Below are 22,984 nucleotides of genomic sequence, written 5' to 3' on the forward strand. Positions count from 1 at the left end.
CCAGCCACGCCGTCTCCAAGGACAAGCGCCGTGGCACGTGGCCGAGCTGCTGTCCTCTTCACGGCCGAGTAGCCCACTGTGTGGAGGGACTGCCCCCCACTTCTCTGCTGTCTGTGGGTGGACGTGGGGCGGCTTCTGCCTACCGGCGGTCGTGAGGACCCGCCTCAGTCTCCAGGAGCGCGCGTGCCGGCTCGCGGGTGCGTCTGCACGCGTTCCCAGGAGCCGCCCAGCCGGCTGGCGCAGCGGCACCGCTGCCTGGGGGTGCTGCCGACCCTGGCCTGGGCGCCAAGTCTCAGGGCCCCCCCACATCCCTGGTCTGGGCCTCCCAGCCCTACCCAGACGAAAGTCTGCAGGCAGAGGGCATCCCGGCTGTCCCGGCAGGGGCCACGGGTTCGGGGAACTGCTCGTGTGCGTGGTCTCCAGCGGGGGTGGCTTCTCCTTTAGGGACTGCGGCTTTACAAGGAGGGCTCTGCTCGTAAACCCCATGATTGGGGGGGGTCGGTGGAATTAGAACCGAGCGGACCTGGGCACCTGGGCCCACGGCCACGAGGCCAGCGCAGAGCACAGCGCAGAGCTCAGGGATGCAGGGAGGGGCCGCCGGCTGGGCCTGGGGTCGTCCCCCATCTGCCGGTGCTGACCCCTCCCGATGCTGGAAGACGCTTGGCCGGCCTCATGGGCGCATGCAGGACGCCAGGAGCTTCCAGGGGCAGGAGGGCAGCCTGTCCTGTGGGCAGAGAGGCCCCTGTGGTACAGAGGCTGGAGAGGGGAAGCCCGGCCCTGCGCTCTGGAGCTGGCGCCCGCAGGGCTGGCACCCATGGTGGCAGCAAAGCGCCTCGGGGCAGCCGGGGCTCCGAGGAGCAGTTTCTGGGGGCAGCCACATGCAGGTCGTGAGCCAGGTGGGAGGTGAGCATGGTGCAGAGCTGGACATGGAGAGCTGTGCCCTGCCCTTCCGTGGGCGACTCTGTCTCGGGGACCCCCTCATAATTGGAAATGCGGCTTCTCCTTCAGCCCCGTGGTACCCTTCACCTTCCCGAGAGTTGTTCAGCTGCCCAGATTGCACCCAGGACACTGCCATGCCCGCGGTGGGCCCGGCCCTCCTCTGCTGCCTGGTGGGCTCCAGGGGACGGGGCTCTGATGCGGATGGGGCGCCCGGGCACTCGGGCTGAGCAACCAGATGCAGTGGTCACAGGGAGCTGCGCAGTGCCTCCGGGTCTGGCACGTGCCACGGGGTGGGAGCTGTGCAGGGCGGGGGTCTGGGCCAGGCTGGCTCACGGAGCACCCCGCCGGGCACCTGGGGCCCCCTGGACTGTGGAGCGTCATACCTGACCCTCTCGCGCAGGCTCAACGGGCAGGCTGGCTGCTGTGTAGCCTCGTCCTCCCTCGCTGCCCCTCTGAGGGCCGGGGGCTGGTGCCGAATGCCCCTCTCCTGCCCCCCCATGCCTGGTCGCCTGTGGCAGGGGAGGTGTCCTCGGGTGGCCCGAGGCTGCTGGGACGGGCAGCTGTCCACCACCGTGTGCCTGGGCTCTGAGGGGGAGATCGGGCATGTGGGGTCCAGGCCCTCGGTGGGCTTTGGGTGGCTCGTGGGCTCGTCGTGATGGCGGCAGAGATGGGGAGCACATTGCTGCTTCTCGCGGTGGGGAGCGGCTGCCCCGCCCGTGGGCACACTAGCCCCGCCCGCCCTGCAGCCCCGCCCGCCCTCGGGGGTCCGGCCGTCCCCTGCCCCCGCTGGGGCTGTCTCGGCGGCTACAGCCTGCAGCGCCCACCCTGTGCCTGCCTCCTGGGCAGCCGGGACTGGCTGCGCAGCCTCGGATCTAAGGGGAAACGGGCCCAAGAGGAGTGTGAGGGGTCAGGTGTCCATCCAACGCCCTCTGTCTGGCGTCTTGGCTTCCGAGCGTGGTAGCAGGCAGCGCTGAGCTCGAGCAGGTGAGCTGCAGCTCCTCCAGCTGCCCCTCCCCGCCCTCGCCCACCTGCCCCAATGCCACACGGGGCGGGTGCAGCGCTGAGCTGGCCTCACCCTTACGCTCCAGCCTCCAGAGAGCCAGCCGGAGCCCATGGGCGCCAGGGCCTCCGTGACGTTCAGGGAACCCGTGCCGTGGCCTTGATTCCTGCGACTCCGCCATCGGTGAGCTGTTCCCGGTGTTGGTCTGTGCCGTGGCGGGGCGCCGTGCCACCAGGGGTTGCCCACCCCGGGGTAATGTGGGGAGGAGCGGGCAGCAGAGGACGCAGCCCGCCGAGCAGTAGCTCCAATGGCGCCGGGGCAAGGGGTGCCTATGGCCAGGCAGAGAACGTTCCGGGTGGAGGGCCTATGCGTGGCCAGGCGGGGAACGTTCTGGGTGGAGGGCCTGTGCACCGAAGACACGGCAGGAGGTGTCTGAGCCAGCGCAGTGGCCTCATGGCCCCCTGGGAGCCAGGCAGGGGCCAACGTGCCTTTGTCCTTTTTTTTTTTATTTATTTATTTCTCTCCCCTTACCCCCCCAGTTGTCTGCTCTCTGTGTCCATTCGCTGTGTGTTCATCTGTGTCTGCTTGTATTCTTGTCAGCGGCACCAGGAATCTGTGTCTTGTTTTGTTGCGTCATCTTGTTGTGTCAGCTCTCCATGGGTGCCGCACCATTCCTGGGCAGGCTGCGCTTTCTTTCGTGCTGGGCGGCTCTCCTTACAGGGCGCACCCCTTGCGTGTGGGGCTCCCCTACACCAGGGACACCCCTGTGTGGCAGGCACTTCTTGCGCATCAGCACTGTGCGTGGGCCAGCTGCACACGGGTCGAGGAGGCCCGGGGTTTGAACCATGGACCTCCCATGTGGTAGGCGGGTGCTCTATCCATTGGGCCAAATCTGCTTCCCGCCTTTGTCCTTGAAAGAGCCGGGAAGGGGGCTGCGGCCTGCTGGCTCCTAAAGGGGGCTGGAGCTCGTGGTGGGCAGCCAGGGTCCTCCTGGGCCCTGCCCTCTGCCGGCCCCCCTTCTCTCCAGGCAGTGCCCCCGCTGCCTCGCCTGGGCCGAGCCTCGCTGCCCCCCTCTCCCCTCAGTGCCCAGGTGGGAGGTGAGCCGGGGTCTCTGCTCTTCTTCGGTGCAGTCCTGAAGGGCCCGCTAGTGTGGACTGGGAACCCCGCATCGGCCCCTGTGGTCACTCAGAGGTTCATTGAAGGCTGTGCTGGGCCGGCCGGTCAGAGGGGAGTGGCACAGTGTATACAGCAGGTTCCGGAATCTTCATGCACACGCCCCCCTTCCCATGCACTGTCCGCACCCTGCCAGCGCCGTGCGGCCACCGGCCGCTGCCGAGGCTCCCCCCAGCCTGGTCCTTGCTCAGCTGAGGCCGGCAGGAGGGGGAGACGGGAGCGTGTGGGCGGGACCCCATGGCTGTCAGCGCAGCGTGTGGCCGGACCGGACAGGCTGGCCCTCGGCCGTGCTCTCAGCCATGCCCCGATGGCCCCAGCCCCTGAGGTGAGGAGGAGAGCTGTCCAGGCTGTGGGCTGGGCCACCCCACCCCAACCCGGGCTGTTCGTGGGTCTCATTGTGTTTGCATGGTTCTGGTCTTTAAAGTCCTCTGGAACCTTCCAGCAGGAAGCCACACTTCCTGGGTGTGTCTGGCAGAGCCCGGTGGCTGCCCTCAGGCCCTGCGGGGGACTGGGTAGGCCCTCCAGCGTGGCTGTCAGCAGGGAGGGGACGTGGCCAGATCCGCTCGGTGGGGGCGTACGGAGGGCCTGGCCTGCTTCCGGGTGCGAGCTGGCCCCTCCGGCCCCGGGCTCCTGCTCGGAACCTCCTGGGCAGGCTGACGGCCCGAGACCCAAACAGAACAGTGCACGTGCTACCCTCATGTGCCACGCTCATGTGCCACGCTCACGTGCGTGTGCGAGAGTTGGGGCTGCGAATCACACCTGCCAAGCATCCCTCCAGGATGGGCTGGGGGGGCCATGGGCATGGGGACTGGTGCTGCACGGCCCTGGCTCAGAGCCCAGGCCGGGGCCAGGATGCCCGAGTTCACGGCGTCTCCCTTCCAAAGTCCTGGAGGGCACTCGGTGTGCGCGGGACGCGCTCGAGGTCAGCCTGGCGGGCACAGGGAGCTCCACAGAGCTGAAGCCTGCTCTCGGGCCCTGGCGCGGCCACGCGGGTGTGTTGTTTGTGAGCTGTACACTTGCATCTGTGCCTCTGAGCGCCAGACCCCGTGTGGGTTTCCTGTCTGGGGGCCAAGTGCTGAAGCCGGGTGTTGGCAACCTGCACCTAGGCTCCGGAAGTTCCGCCCCGCCCCAGCGGCCCCGTCCTCCATCCTCACGGCCAGCGGCGGCGTCCGCCCGTCCCATCCTCTCCCTGACTCGACTCTCTTGCCCACGTCTCAAGGACCCTGGTGTTCGCAGAAGAGCCCAGAATAATCTCTCCGTCCCACTGTCCTTGACATCACCCTGCACGCCCCTCTGGCCACGAGGTGATACGTGGGCGTGAGGCGGTCCACCACACACTCTGGGACCCAACCGACCCCAAGCGCCTGCTCACGCAGCTCTGCAGCCCCCCAGAGTCCCACACGGGCTCCTCACGGCCTCCAGGCCCCTCACACCTCCTGCCCTTCACCCTTGCTGCTCCCCGAGCCCTCCCAGCACCTCCAGCCGCAGGGCCTTTGCAAAGGCTGCCCCTCACCGGGGACCCTCCGTTACCTGCCGGCCGCCCCCGTACCCAGGGCTTGGCCACAGCGCACCTGCTTGGCGAGGCCGTTCACAGGCACGCCCTCCCCGCTTCTCCCCGCTTCTCCCCGCTTCTCAGGGCTCGCGGGCTCCCCAGCTGCCACGTGGTGCTGATCCACGTGCCCTGAGGTGCTCGCTCTGCTGACTGATGCATCTGGACCCCCAAACCCCGCCCCGTGGGCATTCAGCAGATGGGCTGACCGAGCGCTCCGCGGCCTCTCTCCTGGGGTGGCCTCTGGGCGTGGGGGCGGTTCATCCCAAGGTCTTTGTGTCACCATTTGTGCTGTTCATTTAGAGTAGAGAAATGCCGCCCCTTGCGTCACCCCAGGCGTACCCCCCGGGAGGAGAGAGAGGGTGGCCCCTGCCCCGCTGTGTGGACAGGGCGGCGGAGCACTCACCGTGGAGCACTCACCGTGGAGCACTCACCGTGGAGCACTCTGTAGACTCCGGAGTGCTCAGGCGGCCGGGGCCCGCCCCTCAAGCAGAACCGCGACTGCTGGCACTGCATTCCAGAGCGTGGTGCCGGCTCCTGCTGCCAGGGCCACAGGGTGGGCCGCGCAGGGTTGACCGGCCATCCCCTCTCACCCTGCAGAGGAGGAGCTGCGCAAGCTGCGCGAAGAGACCAACGCGGAGACACTGCGGCAGGAGCTGGAGCGCGAGCGGCAGAGGAGGCTGGAGCTCGAGCAGAAGGTCCAGGAGGTGCTCAAGGCCAGGTGAGGCCGGCACCCGGTGGGGCCCTCGGCAGCCGCCCCCAGCCCCTCCCGGCCAGGTGTCCATCTCGTCCCACTGAGGGTGCACGTTCAGGGTCACCCCCCGTGGCCGCAGTGCCCCAGGCAGCCCCCTGCCCAGGTCTGCTCACCCATCCCCCGGCCCATGCCTGCCACTAGCCACCACCTTGGGGGCGTGCCCCCTTCCTGCGCCTGGAAGGTGGGGAGTGGGCATCGCCGTTGCCCACCCAGGAGGTGGAGGGGGGCTTGCACCGAGCCCTGAAACAGCTCATGACCGGGACAGTCTGCACAGATAGGGGGTGAGGCAGGGGCTGCAGAGGCCCCAGGGTCGCTGTCACGGCCACGCCCTCCCCCTGGCCGGTCACCCTTCCCGAGGGGCCAGTTCTGGCGGCTGGCCCGGGCGAGGGGGGCCGGCTCCGTGGGAATCGGAGCCTTGTCCTTAGACTGACGGGTCACCTAAGGGCCGTCCATCCCGAGCTCGAGGACACGGAAAGAAGCGGCTGCGCCGAGGCCGACAAGCAGGGAAGTCACCACCGTGCGGCCTCGCAGGGCAGGGTGCCTATGAGCGCAGCCCGCTCGCCGCCCCGGCTTGGTACTAACGGCGTCCTGCCTCTTCCGCCCCCGCCCCCATCCGCAGATCCGAGGAGGCCCCGGCGCAGCAGCCGCCCCGAGGGCAGGCCCCAGCGAGCAACGGCGCAGGTAAGGTGGGCGCGTGCCCTGCGTGCCTGCAGCGTCCGTCCCCTGACTGCGCCCGCCCACCCCGGGAGGCGCCCTTGGAGACCGTCAGTGGTGCTGGTTGTGAATTAGCGCATGAGTCAGTCACCCAAAACGAGGTTTTATTTCCTCCCAAGAAGAAACCTGGTGTCTGTTCTCAGCCCTACAGGCCAGGCTGGCCATCTCGAAGCGTTTCCCTGGCGGGGCGGGCAGCGGCCACCCGGTGCTCGGCCAGGGCAGGGCCGGGGTCAGCAGACGCGGCCCCTTGCCCCTTCCACCCTGAGCAGGGTGGCCTTTGCCCGCAGCCTGTGGTGTTTTCTGATACGGTCGCTGTTCATAATCGAGTGCGAGGAAACTGCGTCTTCTGCTTGGCACGTGGTGGCCGTGGAGCCCTCGGGCGTGGCGCCCTCTCCTGCAGGGGCCCATTCACGGGGCTCCCCCACGTAGGCCATGGAGCTCGCAGAGTGAAGCGGGGGGCGGGCTCCGTGCGGCTCTGTAAAGGGAGGGACGCTGTCCCAGGGACACCCTCCAGGTGGGCGCTGAGCTGCCGGGAGTCGCCCTGGTGCCCAGCAGGGCTCTCTTGGGCCTGGGCACAGTGCCCATGTGCTCCCAGAGCCCGGCCGCCATGCCAGGGGCACCCCAGACCATGGCTTCCACCCGAGGGGGGTGTAGGGAAGACCCCATCTGCGTCTGCAGTGGGCCTGGCGCCCCACGGGACCGACCCCCTGGCAGGCCGAGGCTTGCTCTGACGGCCGGGGGTCTCCCAGGGGAGTGGGCTCTGTGCAGGCCCAGGCGGGGCAGCCAGGGTGGCGGAAGAGAAAAGCCTTTTAGCGTCCCCCGGGGAAGTGGCCTTTCCCAGCCCTGACCCTGAGGGCTCTGCAGGAAACGAGGTCCTGCCGGCTGAGAGCCGCGGGTGGAGGGGGCCGCGGGGAGACCCCTCTGCTCCCCAGGAGTGAGACTCAGGCACCTGCCGGCCCGGCCGTGTCTGCGGTTTAAACTGGTCTTACGGGTTTCAGAGGTTGGGGACAATCAAGAGAAGGGTACCATCTGGTGACACGTGGAAACGACAGGAAGCTGCGTTTTGGCGTCCTGCTGGTGCTCGGCCGCGCCCGCCTGTCCTCTCCTTGCTGCCCTAAGAGCAGGGCTGGGTCATTGCGCCCACGGGGGCCACAAGGCTCTGAACCCCGGCACAGTAGCCCCGGTTAGCGGGAACAACCCGCCCTGAGCCGCGCACCCCCGGGTGGCTAGTAGCTCCAGGCCTCCGGCCTCGGCCCACAAGCCCTCAGCCCCTCACGGCCCGCGCATGTGAGCCCAGCCCCCAAGCTCCGCGCCCCGGCTTGTGGCTTCGCCCTTGGCCCCTCCACGCTCCGTGGAGGCGGCGGTCGGTGCCCCCCGCAGGCCTCTGCGCCCCCCACGGCCGCGGGCCCGGCTTCTTCGGCGTCCGTGCGCTGTGACCTGGTTGTCCAGAGCTTGGCTGTAGGTGCGCCATCCAGGATAGGGACGTGCCGGCCCGTGGGCTGGACCCCGCCCCGGACATGGGCCCCAAGGCCTCCGTCAGCAGCGTCCGGGGTGCGGTGGGCCCACCCACATGTTGTGCCGTGAGGGACAGAGGGTGGTGCCCACCACCCATAAGGGCTGGGAAGGTCCCGGTGCAACTCGTGGCTGGAGACGGCTCTGGCCACGGGGCGGGGTGTGGAAACCCATTGTCGGGGCTCCCGGCAGGGGTGGCTTCCCAGGAGCGGGCGGCTCGGGCCAGCGGCCTTGCTTCCTGCAAGCACCTCTCCTGGCTGCTGGCAACCTTGGGGCATGTGCTCGTGGCAGGGGCTTCTCCCCTCCCTCCTGGGCTCCCCTGACTGCCAGCCTCTGGCCGCTCCTGGGGCTTCTCTTCGTGTCCAGTTCCCTTGATGGACAAGGACGTCGACCGTATTGGATTACGGCGTCACTGATGCACGTTGACCGCTAGCGCCTTCAAGGGACCCAGTGACCAAGGGGCTCACCCGTGGACCTCCCTTTTGTGGGGCTTGGAGGGCTGGCCAGCAGGGGCGAGGGGCCTCCCGGGGCAGCCCTGGTCTGCGTTGGCGGCGGGCGCCCGTCAGAGCCGGCGCAGGCCCCCGAGCCCTTGGCAGGCCCCTCTGCGTGGACCGGGCCTCGCCCCCGACGTTAGAGAGCCCCGAGACAGAACGCCGCCCCTCCCCACGGCCCGGCCCCCATGCCCCCCGCCCCGTGGCCCCCGCAGCACGCCCACCCCGTGCCCGACTGTCCCCACAGACCGCCGGAGCCAGGGGCTCGGCGCCCGGGTCCAGAAGTGGTTCTATGAGAAGTTCGGGGAGTACGTGGAGGACTTCCGGTTCCAGCCCGAGGAGAGCACGGTGGAGGCGGAGGAGCCCCTCAGCGCCAGGAGGTGGGTGGGGGGCAGGCGGGGGCAGGCGGGAGCGGGCGGGGGGTGGGCATCCGGTGGGGCAGGTGGGGTTGGTGGGTGGCAGGCAATGGGTAGGCAGGGGATGGGCTCTGGGAGGTGGGCATCTGGCGGGGGCAGGTGGGGGCAGGAGGGGGGCAGGTGGGGCGTGGGGGCAGGAGGGGGGTGGGCGACGCCTTGTAGCCACGACCGGGCGGATCTGGGCTGCCGCCAGCTCTGGGGGCCCGTAGGGGCTCGTCCTGACCAGGCGACGAGCCAGGCGCAGCGGAGCGGCCACACATCCCACAGCCCTCACCAGTCTCACCGGCGGTGCCGCTGCCCAGGCTGGCCCTGGGTGCCCCGGGGTGCCAGCGTTCACCCCTGGACCCCCCGCTTCGTGGCGGGCTCCCTGTCCTTGGAATGGGGTCTGCTTCCCCGGGGGTGGGCACACCGCCCACACTGACTCAGGTGCGGGGGCGCCGGGTGGTCATTCGGTCGCGTCACCGTGTGGCGTCCCCGGCCGTGAGCATCGTGCATCTGAGGACGGCCACTGAGCCCTGCGTGCCAGGCCCAGCTGGCTGGTTTTGGGGCCGTGCGCTCGGCCGGTGTTGACTGCGGGGCATTTCCCCCTCCCTCCCCCTCTCTCCCTCCCCCTCTCCCTATCCCTCCCCCTCTTCTTCCCTCCCCCCTCCCCCCCCCCAGGTTAACTGAAAACATGAGGAGACTCAGTGAGTACCGGGGGTCCCCTGTGGTTTCGTGAGTGTGGGTGTGGGCTCCCCCCGGGCCCCTTGCTCGGGTGGGTCTGGGAGCACGTGGGGAACGGCCTCAGGTGCGGCCGAGCAGGGTCATGTCCGGGGACACGCGGCCTCCCAGCGCTTGGGCCGGGCTGGGGGGCCGCTCTGCCCTGCTGGGCCAGGAGCCGTCGTCCCCCAGGCGGGGGCCCCGGCTGTGTGGGTGGACGCCGTGCTCTTTCCCCCAGGGTCTCCCCGCCCCTCGCCCGCCCCTCGCGCCGCTTCCCTCTCCGCTGGCTGTGCTGCGTTGGTGCTGGGCAGTCGGGGTGGCCCGGGAGCCCCGGTTTGGGGCCGGGGGAACCCGGAGCTGGCCCAGGTTCTGGCCTTGCTTCGAGCTCCCGTGTCCAGCTCAGCTTGATGAGGGGGCGGGCGCGGAGCAGACCCGCTGACCGCACGCATGGCCTGTCCCCAGAGCGCGGCGCCAAGCCTGTCACCAGCTTCCTCAAGAACCTGTCCGCCCTGTCCGACTGGTACTCCGTCTACACGTCCGCCATCGCCTTCGTGGTGAGCGCCGCGCGGGCAGGCAGGCAGGCGCCTGGGGCCGATACCCAGGAGGGAGAGGGCAGGTCGTGGCCTGGCCGGCCTCGGATGCTGCGCCCAGGAAGCGGGCACGGGCGCCTGCCGGCCCCAAGCTGGGAGCCTGGAGGGGGTGTGGGGGCAGCCCAGGGCCGGGCGGGCACGGGGTGGGACCGAGGTGGGTGGCCCTGCTGCCCTTTGCCCGGCACGCAGTAGGTGCTCAGCCCGAGTCAGCCCCTCCCTGGCTGCAGGCCCCGAGGAGGGTGGGCTCGCCTCTCTGTGGCCCCGCCCAGGCCTTGCCCGCATTGCAGGGCACGCGCCACCCTGCCGCCACCCTAGTGCAGCCGCCTCCGCCGCTGGCCCCCGGTGGGCTCGGCAGCCTCGGGGCCTCCCAGCGCCCAGGCCCCTCTTGGGAGAGCCGCTGGGCTGTTCTCTGGCCCTGGGCCCGTGGAAGGAGGCAGGCGCGGCGCGTGGGGGGCCCGTGGAAGGAGGCAGGCGCGGCGCGTGGGGGGCCCGGGGAAGGAGGCGGGCGCGGTGCGTGGGGGGCCCGGGCCGTGCCCGCCTGAGCCGCCGCCCCGCAGGTGTACATGAACGCCGTGTGGCACGGCTGGGCCGTCCCCATGTTCCTGTTCCTGGCGATCCTGAGGCTGTCCCTCAACTACCTCATAGCCAGGTAGGTGGGCGGCGCCGCGGCCATCACCCGTCAGCTGACATCTCCCCGCGATGGCGCCGAGTGGGCCCCGCCTCGCCTCTGACGTCTGGGGCCCCTCTAGGCCCCGGAAAGCCCGGCTGGGACGCCCCCCCCGCTTGCTGGACGAGGGCAGCCTGAATCAGCCCCGACACGACCCCCGGCCCCCGCCCCTGTAGCCCACGCCCCAGCGGGCCTTTCCCGGGCTGCGCCCCGTCCATGCAGGGGTCTCGGGGGACCTTCTCCTCGAACCAGAGAAGGCACCCAGTGGGGGCTGGTGGAGGCGCCCAGGGTCCGTGCCTTGGGGTCCTGGTCCGGGCCGGAGGGCGCGGTCTGCGGGTGGCACCTGCCGCTGCAGACGTCTCACGCCAGCACCCCGCCTGCACGCTCCCCGAGGAGCCGCCTCAGTGCTCCTTCCTGCCTCTCACGCGTCCCCGCAGTGGGGCTGGGAAGCCGCAAGCCCGCCTCGCTCCCCGCGCGGCCCTCTCTCCTCCGGGTGCTTTGCGCGGGGATTGCCCGGGCAGCGCGCACCCAAGCTTCTCATGTGGCGGAAAAGAGGAGGCTGCAGGCCCGCTTCAGCTCAGCGGGTGGAGCGTTGGCGTTTGTACGGCTCATTTTTCTAGGTCTTTTCCATACCTGCGTAAACTGGTTCATTCAAGGTTTCATTTTTCCATAGAAAAGGAACCACGTATTCTTTTTTTTTTTAAAGCAAGGTATTACTTTTCTTTTAATAACACTTTTTAAATTAAAGTTAGTAGATCACAAAGAACGTGACATTAATAAACCATAGAAGGGTTCCCATGTAGCCCACACCCCACAACCCCCCCCCAAACCCATCATTTTTGGAAGTTTTATTTTTTTGAAGCTGCATATATCACAAAAAAAGGTTACATTATGAAAAACGTAAGAGGTTCCAGTATACCCCCACCCCCCACCCCACTCCTCCCACACCAACAACCTCCCCATCGTTGTGGCACACTCATCGCACTTGGCGAACACATTTCTGGAGCACTGCTGCACCACATGGATAATAGTTTACCCTGTAGTTTGCACTCGCCCCCATACACTCAGTGGGTTATGGCAGGATGTATAAAGTCCAGCATCTGTCCCTGCACTATCACTCAGGACAACTCCAAGTCCCAAAAATGCCCCCTCATCACATCGCTGCTTCCCTCTCCCTGCCCTCAGCAGCTACTGTGGCCACTTTCTCCCCGTCAATGATACAATTTCTTCTATTACTAGTCATAATAGTTTTATAGCAGAGTATCAGTAAGTCCACTCTACGTATTTCATTCTTTCATCGTGTGGACCCTGGGATGTTGATGTCCACTACACCTCTATATTTTTTCAAAAAGCAGTTTTACTGAAATACATCCACACACCATACATCTAGCAGAAGCGTGCAACCGATGCATGTAAATGTGGTTTTTTTAAAGATTTATTTATTTTCACATATTTTTTATTATTTATTTCTCTCCCCTTCCCCACACGCCCCCCCCCAAGTTGTCTGCTCTCCTTGTCTATTCATTGTGTGTTCTTCTGTGTCCGCTTGCATTCTTGTCAGCAGCACTGGGAATTTGTGTCTCTTTTTGTTGTGTCATCTTGCTGCATCAGCTCTCCATGTGTGCGGTGCCACTCCTGGACAGGCTGCACTTTTTTCGCAGGGGGTGGCTCTCCTTACAGGGTGCAGTCCTTGCACATGGGGCTCCCCTATGCAGGAGACACCCCTGTGCGCACATCAGCACTGCATGTGGGCCAGCTCACCACCCAGGTCAGGAGGCCCTGGGTTTGACCCCTGCACCTTCCATATGGTAGGCGGACACTCTATCCATTGAGCCAAGTCTGCTTCCCTAAATGTGCTTTTGAAGGAGCCGTTGGTGCCCAAAGTTGAGACCTGACTGGCAGGTCCTGGTTACTGCGTTCGGCTGGTTCTGATGAAACGCCCCCGATCTGACCACCCTTTAAACCGCCCCCATACGCACCGTGAGACCCTTGGGGGAGAGCCCGGAAGGATGGGCCGGAACCTTCTCCCTTGAGTCGGGGAGAGGCCCTGGAGCCCAGAGGCCAAGTCCCCCTGCCACGAGGCGTGCTGGAGCGCCTCCCCCGCGGCTGGCACTAGCGGGTGGGAGCGCAGGCCCAGGCGACTTGGTGCCGTCCCCACAAGGCAATGCTCTTCACAGTGTGCATGCCGTTTGCAGGGGCTGGAGGATTCAGTGGAGCATCGTGCCTGAGGTGTCGGAGGCTGTGGTGAGTCCTGAGGCCGGAGGGTCTCCCGCAGCTTCACCTGGCCAGGCCTTGCACCCAGCGGCCGCCTGGTGGGAGCCCGGGGGTTTCCGGGGCCTTCTGACGAGGGCGGGTGGGTGTCCCCAGGGAGCCCTGCCCCGGCTAGAAGCTGGCGGGAGCAGGGGCCAGCCATGCACCTGTCATCTCGCCCGCTGGCGCCGGGAGCCCCCCCGCCTTCAGGCGTCCCACCTGTCCTGACCAGTGTTTCCTGGCAGGGCCCCCTGGCATGTGGGGAGGGACCCACTGCAGCAGAGCAGGGAGGTGACAGTGGCTGGGCAGCCTGTGGGTGTTCACCCAGGGCTCTCGGGCAGGGCTGGCCAGCTGTGACCACGCCCACGTCTTTTGTAAATAAAGTTTTATTAAAACGCAGCCTCTTATTTGCACATTATCTTTGGTTGCTTTTGGGCCACAAGGAGTTGAGACCGTGTGAGCCACGAGGCTGAAAATATCGACTCTGTGGGCCTTTCTGGAACCAGTTGCCCACCCTGCCCTAGAGGGAGACCCCAACCCTTGGGGCAGAATTGCCAGGCATGGCAGGGTGGGAGGCCACGGCGGGGGTGTCCACGAGGCCCACGGGAGGTTGGTGGAACGAACAGGGAGCCGTGGGAGCCGAGGCCCCACCTGGCCAGGTGAGCAGGGCCTCTCCATCTGGCCTTGGTTTCCCTGTAAGACAGTGGTTTGGTGGTCTCTCAAGCTTTGTAGACGAGCCCCGGGAGGGTCACTTCCCCGGCTGTGCCTGTGGACGGCCCACCCTTCCCCAGGGGCTGCTTGGGGTGAGGCAGGGGGTTCCCCAAGATGGCCACCGAGCTGTGTGTGCTGGCCCCCTTGTGCCCAGGACCTGAGGGGCAGCGGAGTGACCCACGGGCCCCGGGGGCTGGGAAGCTGTCCACTGTTTTCGTCAGTAATTTTTCTGAACTGTTAAATTTCAGTGGAAAATTCTCTTTCCCCTTTGACTGAAGGAACCTCCCAAAGAAGACCTGACCGTGTCGGAGAAGTTCCAGCTCGTGCTGGACGTGGCGCAGAAAGCTCAGGTACTGCTGCTGGGCCTCGTCCGCATGGCGTGGCTGGTAGTCGCTGCCCCCGAGCACCCCCAAGCCCCAGGCCGGACCTGTCGCCCCATCTGCAGCCTGGTGGCTCGTGCTGGCGTCCTCGTGGATGGCCTTTAGCACCGGCCCTGGTCTGGGGGGTGGGCGTACATGCCAGTCGCCTCTGCCAGGCCCCTCGTGCCGCCCTGCCCGCCGACGTGGCCTCTGGCAGGGCCGGCCCAGGCCTTGCCGTTGGCGTAGAGCCCCTGCTGGCCGGAGCACTGCCCGCGGGTGCCGAGCTGGGGGGCCGCGGGCCGCAGTCTGGCCTCGCTGTCAGCGGCATGACCGCCGTGGCCCAGGCACAGCTGGGCGGGCCCGGGACTGCCGTTGGCCCTGCCGGGGTCTGCGGACAGGCCCGTTGGCACATTCGCAGCCGGCCCCTGAGTCCAGGGCCACCCCCGGCCTGAACTGTGCCTCGCCCCTGGGCCGACGGACGGACGGTCAGGGACAGCCAAGCCGCATCCTTCGCTGCTTCTTCCCACAGAACCTCTTTGGCAAGATGGCCGACATCCTGGAAAAGATCAAGAAGTAAGACACCAGCCCCCGGGCGGGAGGCGGCGGTGCGGCCGCCGCGGGGCTGACCTGTCCCCCGCCCCCCTGCAGCTTGTTCATGTGGGTGCAGCCTGAGATCACGCAGAAGCTGTACGTGGCGCTGTGGGCCGCCTTCCTCGCCTCCTGCTTCTTCCCCTACCGCCTGGTGGGGCTCGCCGTGGGTAAGCGCGGGCGCCCGGGTTCCCGGCCACACAGAGGCGTCTCTGGCCAGCCCCCAAAAGCGCTCAGGTGTTAAAGTCACGGCGGGGTGGGAAGAAAGCTCCCGGGCCTCCGTCGAGGGGCTGCTTGCCAAAACACTGAGATTTAACCTGGAAGCCAGGGACGGGTCCTGCTGCTTCGACCAGGCGTGCGTGGCTGCCCCGGGCCCCTGGGTCGCTGCCCAGCGGAGGGAGCCTGGGAGCTGGGGCCCGAGCTGCCGGCCACCCTGGGCATGTGCGTCGGGCCTCACCGTGTGCGATGGGCTCCTGGTGATTTCCGGTTTCAGCTCGGGCAGCGCGGGTGAGCTGATAGCAGCTGGTAGTGGTTAGCGCCGTGGTGTCAGGCCGAGGGCCACGTCCAGTCTGAAACGGTCAGTGTGTGAATTGACCGGAGGGCAGCAGGGGAGCTGGGGGCAAGGGCCGCGTCGTCCTTAGGGGTGGGTGGTGGCGTGGCGGCGAGCTCCTTGCCGTGAACCACGCGTGTCCACTGCCCGTCCTGCTTCTCCCCCCACCCGCCTTTTTCCTTTCTTTCACTCAAAACAAAAGTACCCTCTGGGTTCCAGGCACTGGGCGCCCAGCTGGTGGCGAGACCCGCAGGCCCCTGGCCTCTGGGGGCAGGTAGGAGCCTCGGAGCCCAGAGGGCGTGGCCTCACGGGTGTGCAGAGCGGAGGGCGGGGAGCCGGGCGGGGGCCTTGTGGAGGGCCGGGGAGCGTGGCGGGGGGCCGCAGGCATCCTCGCCCAGCCCCTCTGGGAGTGGGACGGGAGCCGTCCAGCAGTGGCGTGGGCCAGCTCATCGCCAGCACTGCGGCCGTGCTCTGACGTGGCCAGCTTCCGGGCTCCGTGCTTGTGACCACGTGGCGCGGGCAGGGAATTCCGGTCTCACGCCGCGTCTGTCTCCTTCCGGCACCTACGACTCGTAACCTTTGGGCTGTCGGTTGTTGATGTGTTTAATCTGCGTCATTCCTGGTGGCCCGTGAACTCCTGGCACAGCAGCTTTGTCCATTTTGTTCACTTTTAGCCCCGGTACACGCCCCAAACGCAAATAGCCTTGGCTGTGGGGGTGGGTGGGCCCCAGTGACGAATGGACGGGGTTTCTGAGCGGCTTGTCCAGTGACCTTCCAAGAGCCGGTCTCGGGGTTCCTTTCCGCCTATATCAGCCAGAGGGTGCTGATGCAAAATACCAGAGCTGCTTGCTTCCTGTAGAGGGTTTTTGGGGTAGGAGCTTACAGTCACAAGGCCATAGAGTGTGTAACTTCCCTCACCAAAGTCCGTTGCCACGTGCTGGAGCAAGAGGGCTGCCGACGTCTGCCAGGGCTCGGGCCTCCCGGGCTCCTCTCTTCCCGGGCTCCGTTTCTCTCTGGGCTCAGCTCCTCTGCTGTCTCCACAAGGCCCGGTGTAGACCATCAGGCCACCGGCTCTGTCTCCTCTCGGGCTCGATTCTCTCCGAGCTAAGTTACCTCCCATCCTCCCGTCCCCCGGGGAAGGCACCAGAACCGTCGCCCCCAGTGAGCGGCGCCGCTGCCAAGCCCCGGGTGCAATGGGCTGTGCTCCCCCAGGACTGTACGCGGGCGTCAAGTTCTTCCTCATCGACTTCATCTTCAAGCGCTGCCCGAGGCTGCGCGCCAAGTACGACACGCCCTACATCGTCTGGAGGAGCCTCCCCACCGACCCGCAGCTGAAGGAGCGCGCCAGCGCCACCGCGGCCCGCAGGGTGAGCCGCTGCCGCCCCGCCAGCCCGCCGCCCTCGGCTGCTCCGGGGCCCAAGTTCTCCCGGCGCCGTGGGCCCCCAGGCGGAGGCGCGGCCTGGCGAGGTCGCGGAGCTTCCAGCCAGCCCCCGCCTGGGGTCCCTCGCGGATGTGGGGGGGCAGAGCCCTCCCCAGCCAGGGCAGCCCGGCCCCGGGCCGGCAGGACCTGGAGGGCGGGGGCTCGGGGAGAGAGCCTGGGGGCAGGCCCTGCTGCTCCCTCGTAGGCTCTCAGATGTGGGCAGCTCAGGGCCCAGCAGGACTCGGGGCAGGCTGGGAGGGCTTCCTGGAGGAGGCGATGTGGGAGCACACAGACTGAGTGTGTGTTCTCTGAGGAGACGGCTTCTACTAGAGGGAGCAAAGCTCGGGCCCAGGGTGGGCATCCCAGGTCCCAGGACAGAACGCTTGTTCAGAGCCAGAACAGCCCCTCGGGAGGTTCCCATCAGTTAGGCGCAGAGGACCCTGGGGGTCAGGGAGGCGGGGGAGGGGCTCCGAGGACCCTGGGGTCAGGGAGGCGGGGGAGGGGCTCCGAGGACCCTGGGGTCAGGGAGGCGGGGGCGGGGCTCCGAGGACCCTGGGGTCAGGGAGGCGGGGGAGGGGCTCCGAGGACCCTGGGGTCAGGGAGGCGGGGGAGGGGCCTGTGGAGATGGAGACCTGTCTTGGCCTGGGGTGGTGGGACAGGGGGCCTGTCCTGGGGATCAAGACCGAGTGCTGGCCAGGCAGGACTGTGTGACCAGGATGGGGCGTGGCTGGGGACACGGGTTTGGCGGCGTTCCGTGGTGGGACGGGTTGTGGGAGGTGGTGGGGAAGTGGGGGCCCGGGGCACCTCCTCCACACTGGGCTCTAGCCGGCAATGAGCTGTCCAGGTTTGCCCGGGAGGGCAGCGTGTGCCCACGTCCCTCTGTGGCCCCCGCCCCACGAGGCCAGGCCCTGCCTCGCCCCCGTGCCAACACGGACACTCTGCCCGCAGCTGCAGGCGGCCTCCTCGCGGAGCTGCGTCTCGAGTGCGCCCACCGGCCCGAGCAGGGAGGAGGACGCCGGCCGCGTCCACGGCACCAAGAAGGGCAATTTCCACGAGATCTTTAACTTGAGCGAGAACGAGCGGCCGCTGGCAGGTGTGCGAGCGGCAGTCCCTGGACACGGCCAAGCGCCGAGACCGCCGTGGGCCTGGGGGGGGCACGCACAGGAGGGATGAGCCCGGGGGAGGAGGGCCGGGCCGTGCTCTCGGCAGCTGAAATCGGGGGGCCTGTCCCCGAGCAGAGCCCCTCTCGCCCGCCGGGAGGCCCCTGTGGCAGGGTCGGGAGCGTCGGGCGTGTCTGCGTTCTGGCCCCCCCCCTTCGTTTCCGGAGAAACGGGGTGAACGGCGGCGCCGAGCCCGGGTCCCCCCGTCAGCCTCTCCCAACCCCCCCCCGACGCCCGGCTGCCCTCACGAGGCCGCTGCGGCCCCCTCCCCATGCAGTGTGCGAGAACGGCTGGCGCTGCTGCCTGATCAACAGAGACCGCAAGATGCCGACCGATTACATCCGCAACGGGGTCCTGTACGTGACCGAGAAGTGAGTGCGGGGCCGCGGGCGGGCAGCGGGCCCTGTGGGCCCGGGGCGCCCCGCCCCAGGGCTTCTCCGGAGGCTCGTGGGCTGGGGTGGGCTCGGGGGGCGGCGAGCAGCTGTGGAGGACCCCCGCCAAGAGCCGCGGGGCTCAAGCGCGGGGGCTCCGGGCCCACAGAGGGCAGGGGGGCGGGGCTGGAAGGCGTGCAGGGCGCGAGCCGAGCACGCCTGGCCGAGGCGGGTGGGCTTCCTGCTGCTGGGTGGGCGCGGCACCCTGACGGCAGGACAGGGCGGCCCTCGAGGCTGACCCTGTTCTTGACTCTTGGCTGTCTCCTGGAGGGGGCTCTTAGGGGAGGCAGCAGCTGGGGGCAGGAGCCGGTCTGGGGGTGAGGGGGGCGGCCCAGCCCCTCCCACGCAGCCACCCTGCATCCCGGCTGGCCCCAGGTGACCACGGCCTCTTCTTCCCCATCCAGCTACTTGTGCTTCGAGAGCTCCAAGTCCGGCTCCTCCAAGCGGAACAAAGTGATCAGGCTCGCGGACATCACCGACATCCAGAAGGTGGGCTTGGGAGACCAGAGGCCGGCGGCTCGAGGGGGCCACGGGCAGCGCGGCGCGCTCAGCGCCGCACCCGGCAGTCCTGGCGTGGAGGGAGGCCCCTGCTCGTGCCCTCCGTGCACCGCTGCCCCCGAGGCGCCTGGGGGAAGGGCGCTGTGCACCAGGCGCGGGGCGGGCTGCGGGGTCTGCTCCAGCGCGTGCAGGCAGGCGTGATGGCGCGTCCACAGGCCCAGGCGCCGTCAGGGCCCGAGGGGGCTCGGCAGGTGGCTGTCACCAACCCCAGTCGCATGCTAGCCTGAGGACAGGGATCTGAGCCGTCTGCGCGCCAGCTCTCACATTCGCAGGTGGTGGCCGTGGGCACAGGTCACAGGGCCGAGCAGGGGCGGCGCCTGCAGGGCCGGAGAGTGCCCCGTCCTCTGCTTGCTCCGGCCTCGGCCCCACAGGCGGTTGTGGGCCACTGCCCACCCTGGGGCGCTGTGTGCAGGCCCAGGGGCTCCCGTCCCGTCCCTCAGGGTGGGCACTGTTGGCAGAAGCCCCTGTGGGCACAGCGGGGTCCTGTGGCCGGCCCCGACCGGCAGGCCCTGGGAGCTTGCCCCCTCCCTGGGCTGCTCGCCTGCTGTCCCAGCTGGGGGGACCCTCTGCAGCTCTGGGCCGCTGCTGCTGCGTTAGGAGGCGCAGGCCTGCCAGGGCTCCCTGCGGAGGGGGGTGGTCCGAGGAGAGGCTGCGATGACAGCTGAGCTGTTCCCTTCCAGTACAAGGTCCTCTCGGTCCTGCCAGGGTCCGGCATGGGGATTGCGGTGTCGACGCCTTCAACCCAGAAGGTAAGTCCCGGGCGGCGGCCACGGGGGTGCGAGCATGTGTGCGTGCATGTGTGTGCATGTGTAGATTCGTGTGCATGCATGTGCACACGTGCATTCATGCTCACTGTCCTGTGTGCATGTGTCTTAACACACATGAACATCCATGTGTGCACGTGTGTCCGTGTGCATGTCAGTGTGCACATGCACACGTGTGCATGCATGCCCATGTGCGTGTGCGTGTGTGATTGTGCATGCGTGTGTGTGTGTGTGCGTGTGAGCACAGGGACTGGCCTCGGAGGCTGCTGGAGCGAGCTCAGCTCTGCAGACCGGCTAGGGTCTCGCCCTGGGGAGGGGCCCAAGGACCCCCTGCCCTCGTGGCACCGCAGTTGGGGTGACCCCAGCCCCAGGCAGTGGCCATGGAGTCGAAGCGCAGCAGGGAGGCTGAGGAGGGGCCAGCACGGCGCTTGGCAGCTGAGCCTGGGGCCTGGGTCTCCTGCCCAATGCTGCCCGGCTCCATGCCTTCGCGGGGGCGGCTCGGCCCCACCCCAGGCGCCCCCGTCCCCGTCCGGCTGACCGCGCCCCCTCCCGCCAGCCGCTGGTGTTTGGCGCCATGGTGCACAGAGACGAGGCCTTCGAGACCATCCTCAGCCAGTACGTGAAGAGCACGGCGGCGGCGGCCACCGGCAGCGACAGCTAGTGCCGGCCCCGGCCTCGGCCGCCTCTTTCTCCAGCGACCCGGCTGTGGGGAGACGGGGCGTCCTCGAGAGCTTCTCCCGTGGCCCTCGGGCCCGTGGCTCTGGTGGCGTCGGCCGCCCTGCGTCTGCAGACGCCCCGCGGCGGGCCAGGTCCGCAGCACGGGGGCCGGTGCTGCCCGCCGGGTGCGTCGAGCACTTTCTGTGTGTCTGTGGGGACGCAGCAGGGCAGGGGGCCCGGGGGGCTGCTCGGGTGGACCCGCAGGATGCACGCGGCCCGGGGCTGCCGGCACAGCTCGCACTCGGAGCCCTGACCCGGCGCAGGAGGCCCGACCGCCCGCCTCCCGCCCTCGGGCCCCCAGCAAAGCCATATCCGAGGGGCGCCTGGGGCTCCCTGAAGTGAAAGGCGAGGAAGATGGTGACCCGTGAGGCCCTTCACCAACCACCGAGAATTGCGGCCGCTCGGGCGCGCTGGCTCCTCCGGGGACACGGTCCTGCTGCTGGCCCCGGGGGCTGGGCGGGGTGGGCAGGGCAGGGCCGGGCGGGCACAGCTGGAGCCAGCGGATTCTGGGGCCTTCTGCGTGCGCCCCTGGAGTTGCCCTTCCCTGGGGACTGTGAGGCCGGGGTGTCTGGCAGCATCGTCCTCTCGCTGGCCAGTGCCCCCCCCAAAGGGACCTGCATCTCCCGCAGGCCACCAGGAAGCGTGTGCTTGGCGACAGGTGAGGTGGTGGGACTGGTGCCGGGGAAAACACGTCTTTTTAGCCCCTTCTCTGGAGAGGCCCATGAGAGCGGGCGCCGAGGCTTTGGGGGTGCCGAGCAGTGGCTGCACCCACAGAAAACTAACCTCAGCCTAGCTGAGTTCAGCCTGGAGGGAGCGGGATGGCATAAGAGCGAGTGGGGGGCTGTGGGCTTGGGGTGGGGCAGGGGCCATGGGGGACACCAAGGAGGGGCGTCACAGTCTTAGCCGTGACCTTGACAGAGCCCAGAGGTCGGGGCCTGGCCTGGCCCTACCCGTCAGTGTTCCCGACTAGCCGTGACTGCCCACTGCCCCCTGCGCTGGGCGCCGGTCTAGGCGCAGCGAGGGCCGCCCGGGGACCCGCAGCCAAGTGCCAGGTGCCCAGCGCCCGGGCGCCGCTCACGCGGCCGCTTCCTCTGGGCCGCAGCAGCTTCGGGGCTCGGGGGCCGCGGGCCAGCTCCCCAGGGGAGGGTCCGAGGGGCGGCGGGGGCGCGCGGCGGCTGACTTCTGCACAGCTCGTCCCAAGGGCTTGGGCGTCGCGGAGGTCGTCGTTTTTTGAAGAAACAGAAGCTTCTATTTTTTACAGAGAGCAAGCTGCTTTTCTTATTTTTGTATCATTTTTCAGATGTGATTTTTACTTTTGTCCCGCCCTCATCTGCTGGTCAGGGCGGCCACCGGCGCGGGCTGGCTGAGGGTCGCCCCCTTGCCGGCTTCTGGGACGTCTGGGGAGGGGACGCCTGCTCGGCCGGGTGAGGCTCACACCCCACCCCGGACGCTGGACTGACCGCTGGCTGGTGACACCACCCGGTCCCCGGGGAGAGGAGGCCACACTTCAGCCGCCGGGTGGACGCAGCCTTGGCCTCACGGTCAGCACCAGTGGGGCCTCTCGTGGGCCCGGAGGACCCTCGGTGGCAGCCGTCAGGGCTCGCTGCGCCGCGCTGCGGGCGCGCTCTGAGCAGACTGCAGCCGTCCTGGACACAGCCGGGGCCCGGGCGCTCCTGCCGCCGCCACCACCGCCGGGGGGCTGCCCTCACAGAAGCGCAGGCCTTTAGTTCGAGTCCCTTTAAGGCGAAGGGAGATGAAAACTGGCCTGCCCCATGGCCGCTGGCGCCACCCTGGAGCCTGGGGTGGGGGCCTGGCCCGTGCGCGGAGTAGGACCTGCTGGCGCAGGGCTCGGGGCCGGCGGGGAGCCGCGCACTTTCCACGGGGTCTGGAAAGCCGGGCAGGTGCTTACTTGCTACGACTAATCGCCAGCTAGGACGGGGTCCCCTTTCTGTGTCTGAAGCCTGGCCCTCCCCAGGGTCTGTACATAGTCGTTACCGGTGGACCTTGTTCAACAAAAGAACCGTACTGTACGAGGAACCGATGAAAAAAATCCCCTTGTAACATTTTTTTTAAAAACCTTGTTTGTCTAAAGAAAAAGTCTTGTATAAATTATAATTTTTATTTAAATAAACCTAAAAAGCTTTGTGCTAAGCTCGCGGCCGGCAGCTGTCCTGGCAGGGCCTCTGCCTCGGGTGGCCCGCCCTCTGCCCCAGCCTCCGCCTTGGGTGGCCCGCCCTCTGCCCCTGGGGCCCCGCAGTCCTGGGGGGTTAGGGTCAGGGGGAGGCTGCAAGGAAAGGAGGGTGGGGTTCCAGGAGCTGCTGTCGAGGGGGGCAGCTCCCGGGGGGGCTGTCGGGCAGGGAAGGGGCCAAAGCAGCGTGGAGCCAGGGGCTGTGGTTCCAAGCGGTGGGGGTGACCCGCACCCCAGTGCCCCCAGCTCAGGCCCTCGGGGAGCCAGGCGGGGGCAGGATGGTGGCCGGCGCGGGGCTGCTCCACACTCGCAGCCATGACGGGCACGGCGCTCGCCCCGTCTGTACGGACCCTCGCGCCCCACGTGTGGTCCCACCTTGCGCCATGCGTCGTCCTGGGGCTGCAGTACGCAGGGAGGTGGACAGAGGTCCCCGGGCGGCGACAAACTGTCACCACCCCCTCCTGGAAGATGCTCTGGCTCCTCAGTCGGCCCACCCCCCCTCTCCCGGGTGGACACGGACGTCCCCCCCTGCCTTCAGCACGGTGGCGCTGGGAGGGGCGAGGGAGAGAGGCGGGGGCCGGCAGGCGGCAGGCCCACGGGGTGGGGGCCCACGGGGCGGGGGCCGGGGGGACGGGCCCATGTCTGCGCCCACATGGAGGCCGGGCGGCCTGTACGAAGGCATCGGCCCCGCGGCACAGCCTCTCCGCTGCGGTGGCTTTACAGAGTGACCCTTGCGCTCACGTGCCTGTGCTCCGGGCGTCGGTAGAGCAGCACGCCCACCCCC

The 22,984-nt window shown here is 68.1% G+C and overlaps 1 protein-coding gene across 5 annotated transcripts in view; it reads left to right on the forward strand.

Moving 5' to 3' along the window:
- GRAMD4 (GRAM domain containing 4) overlaps window positions 1–22,163 on the forward strand; it is an 84,583-nt gene extending 62,420 nt beyond the window's left edge. For 4 of the 5 annotated variants that reach the window (XM_058308952.2, XM_058308949.2, XM_058308950.2 and 1 more), the window contains exons 4-19: window positions 5,262–5,382; window positions 6,035–6,096; window positions 8,380–8,512; window positions 9,209–9,234; window positions 9,710–9,801; window positions 10,395–10,486; window positions 12,700–12,748; window positions 13,744–13,815; window positions 14,354–14,397; window positions 14,473–14,582; window positions 16,175–16,329; window positions 17,331–17,475; window positions 17,820–17,913; window positions 18,378–18,462; window positions 19,212–19,280; window positions 19,852–20,077. In XM_058308952.2, the coding sequence (XP_058164935.1) occupies window positions 5,262–5,382; window positions 6,035–6,096; window positions 8,380–8,512; window positions 9,209–9,234; window positions 9,710–9,801; window positions 10,395–10,486; window positions 12,700–12,748; window positions 13,744–13,815; window positions 14,354–14,397; window positions 14,473–14,582; window positions 16,175–16,329; window positions 17,331–17,475; window positions 17,820–17,913; window positions 18,378–18,462; window positions 19,212–19,280; window positions 19,852–19,956 (1,454 nt within the window). In that variant the 3' untranslated portion in view covers window positions 19,957–20,077. Of the gene's footprint in view, window positions 1–5,261; window positions 5,383–6,034; window positions 6,097–8,379; window positions 8,513–9,208; window positions 9,235–9,709; window positions 9,802–10,394; window positions 10,487–12,699; window positions 12,749–13,743; window positions 13,816–14,353; window positions 14,398–14,472; window positions 14,583–16,174; window positions 16,330–17,330; window positions 17,476–17,819; window positions 17,914–18,377; window positions 18,463–19,211; window positions 19,281–19,851 lie in introns of all 5 variants that reach the window. The other variant, XM_058308948.2, reaches the window with a different exon arrangement.
- Window positions 22,164–22,984: the final 821 nt, after the last annotated feature.

Source organism: Dasypus novemcinctus, chromosome 12, assembly GCF_030445035.2.
Source record: "Dasypus novemcinctus isolate mDasNov1 chromosome 12, mDasNov1.1.hap2, whole genome shotgun sequence".
NCBI classification, from domain to species: domain Eukaryota; kingdom Metazoa; phylum Chordata; class Mammalia; order Cingulata; family Dasypodidae; genus Dasypus; species Dasypus novemcinctus.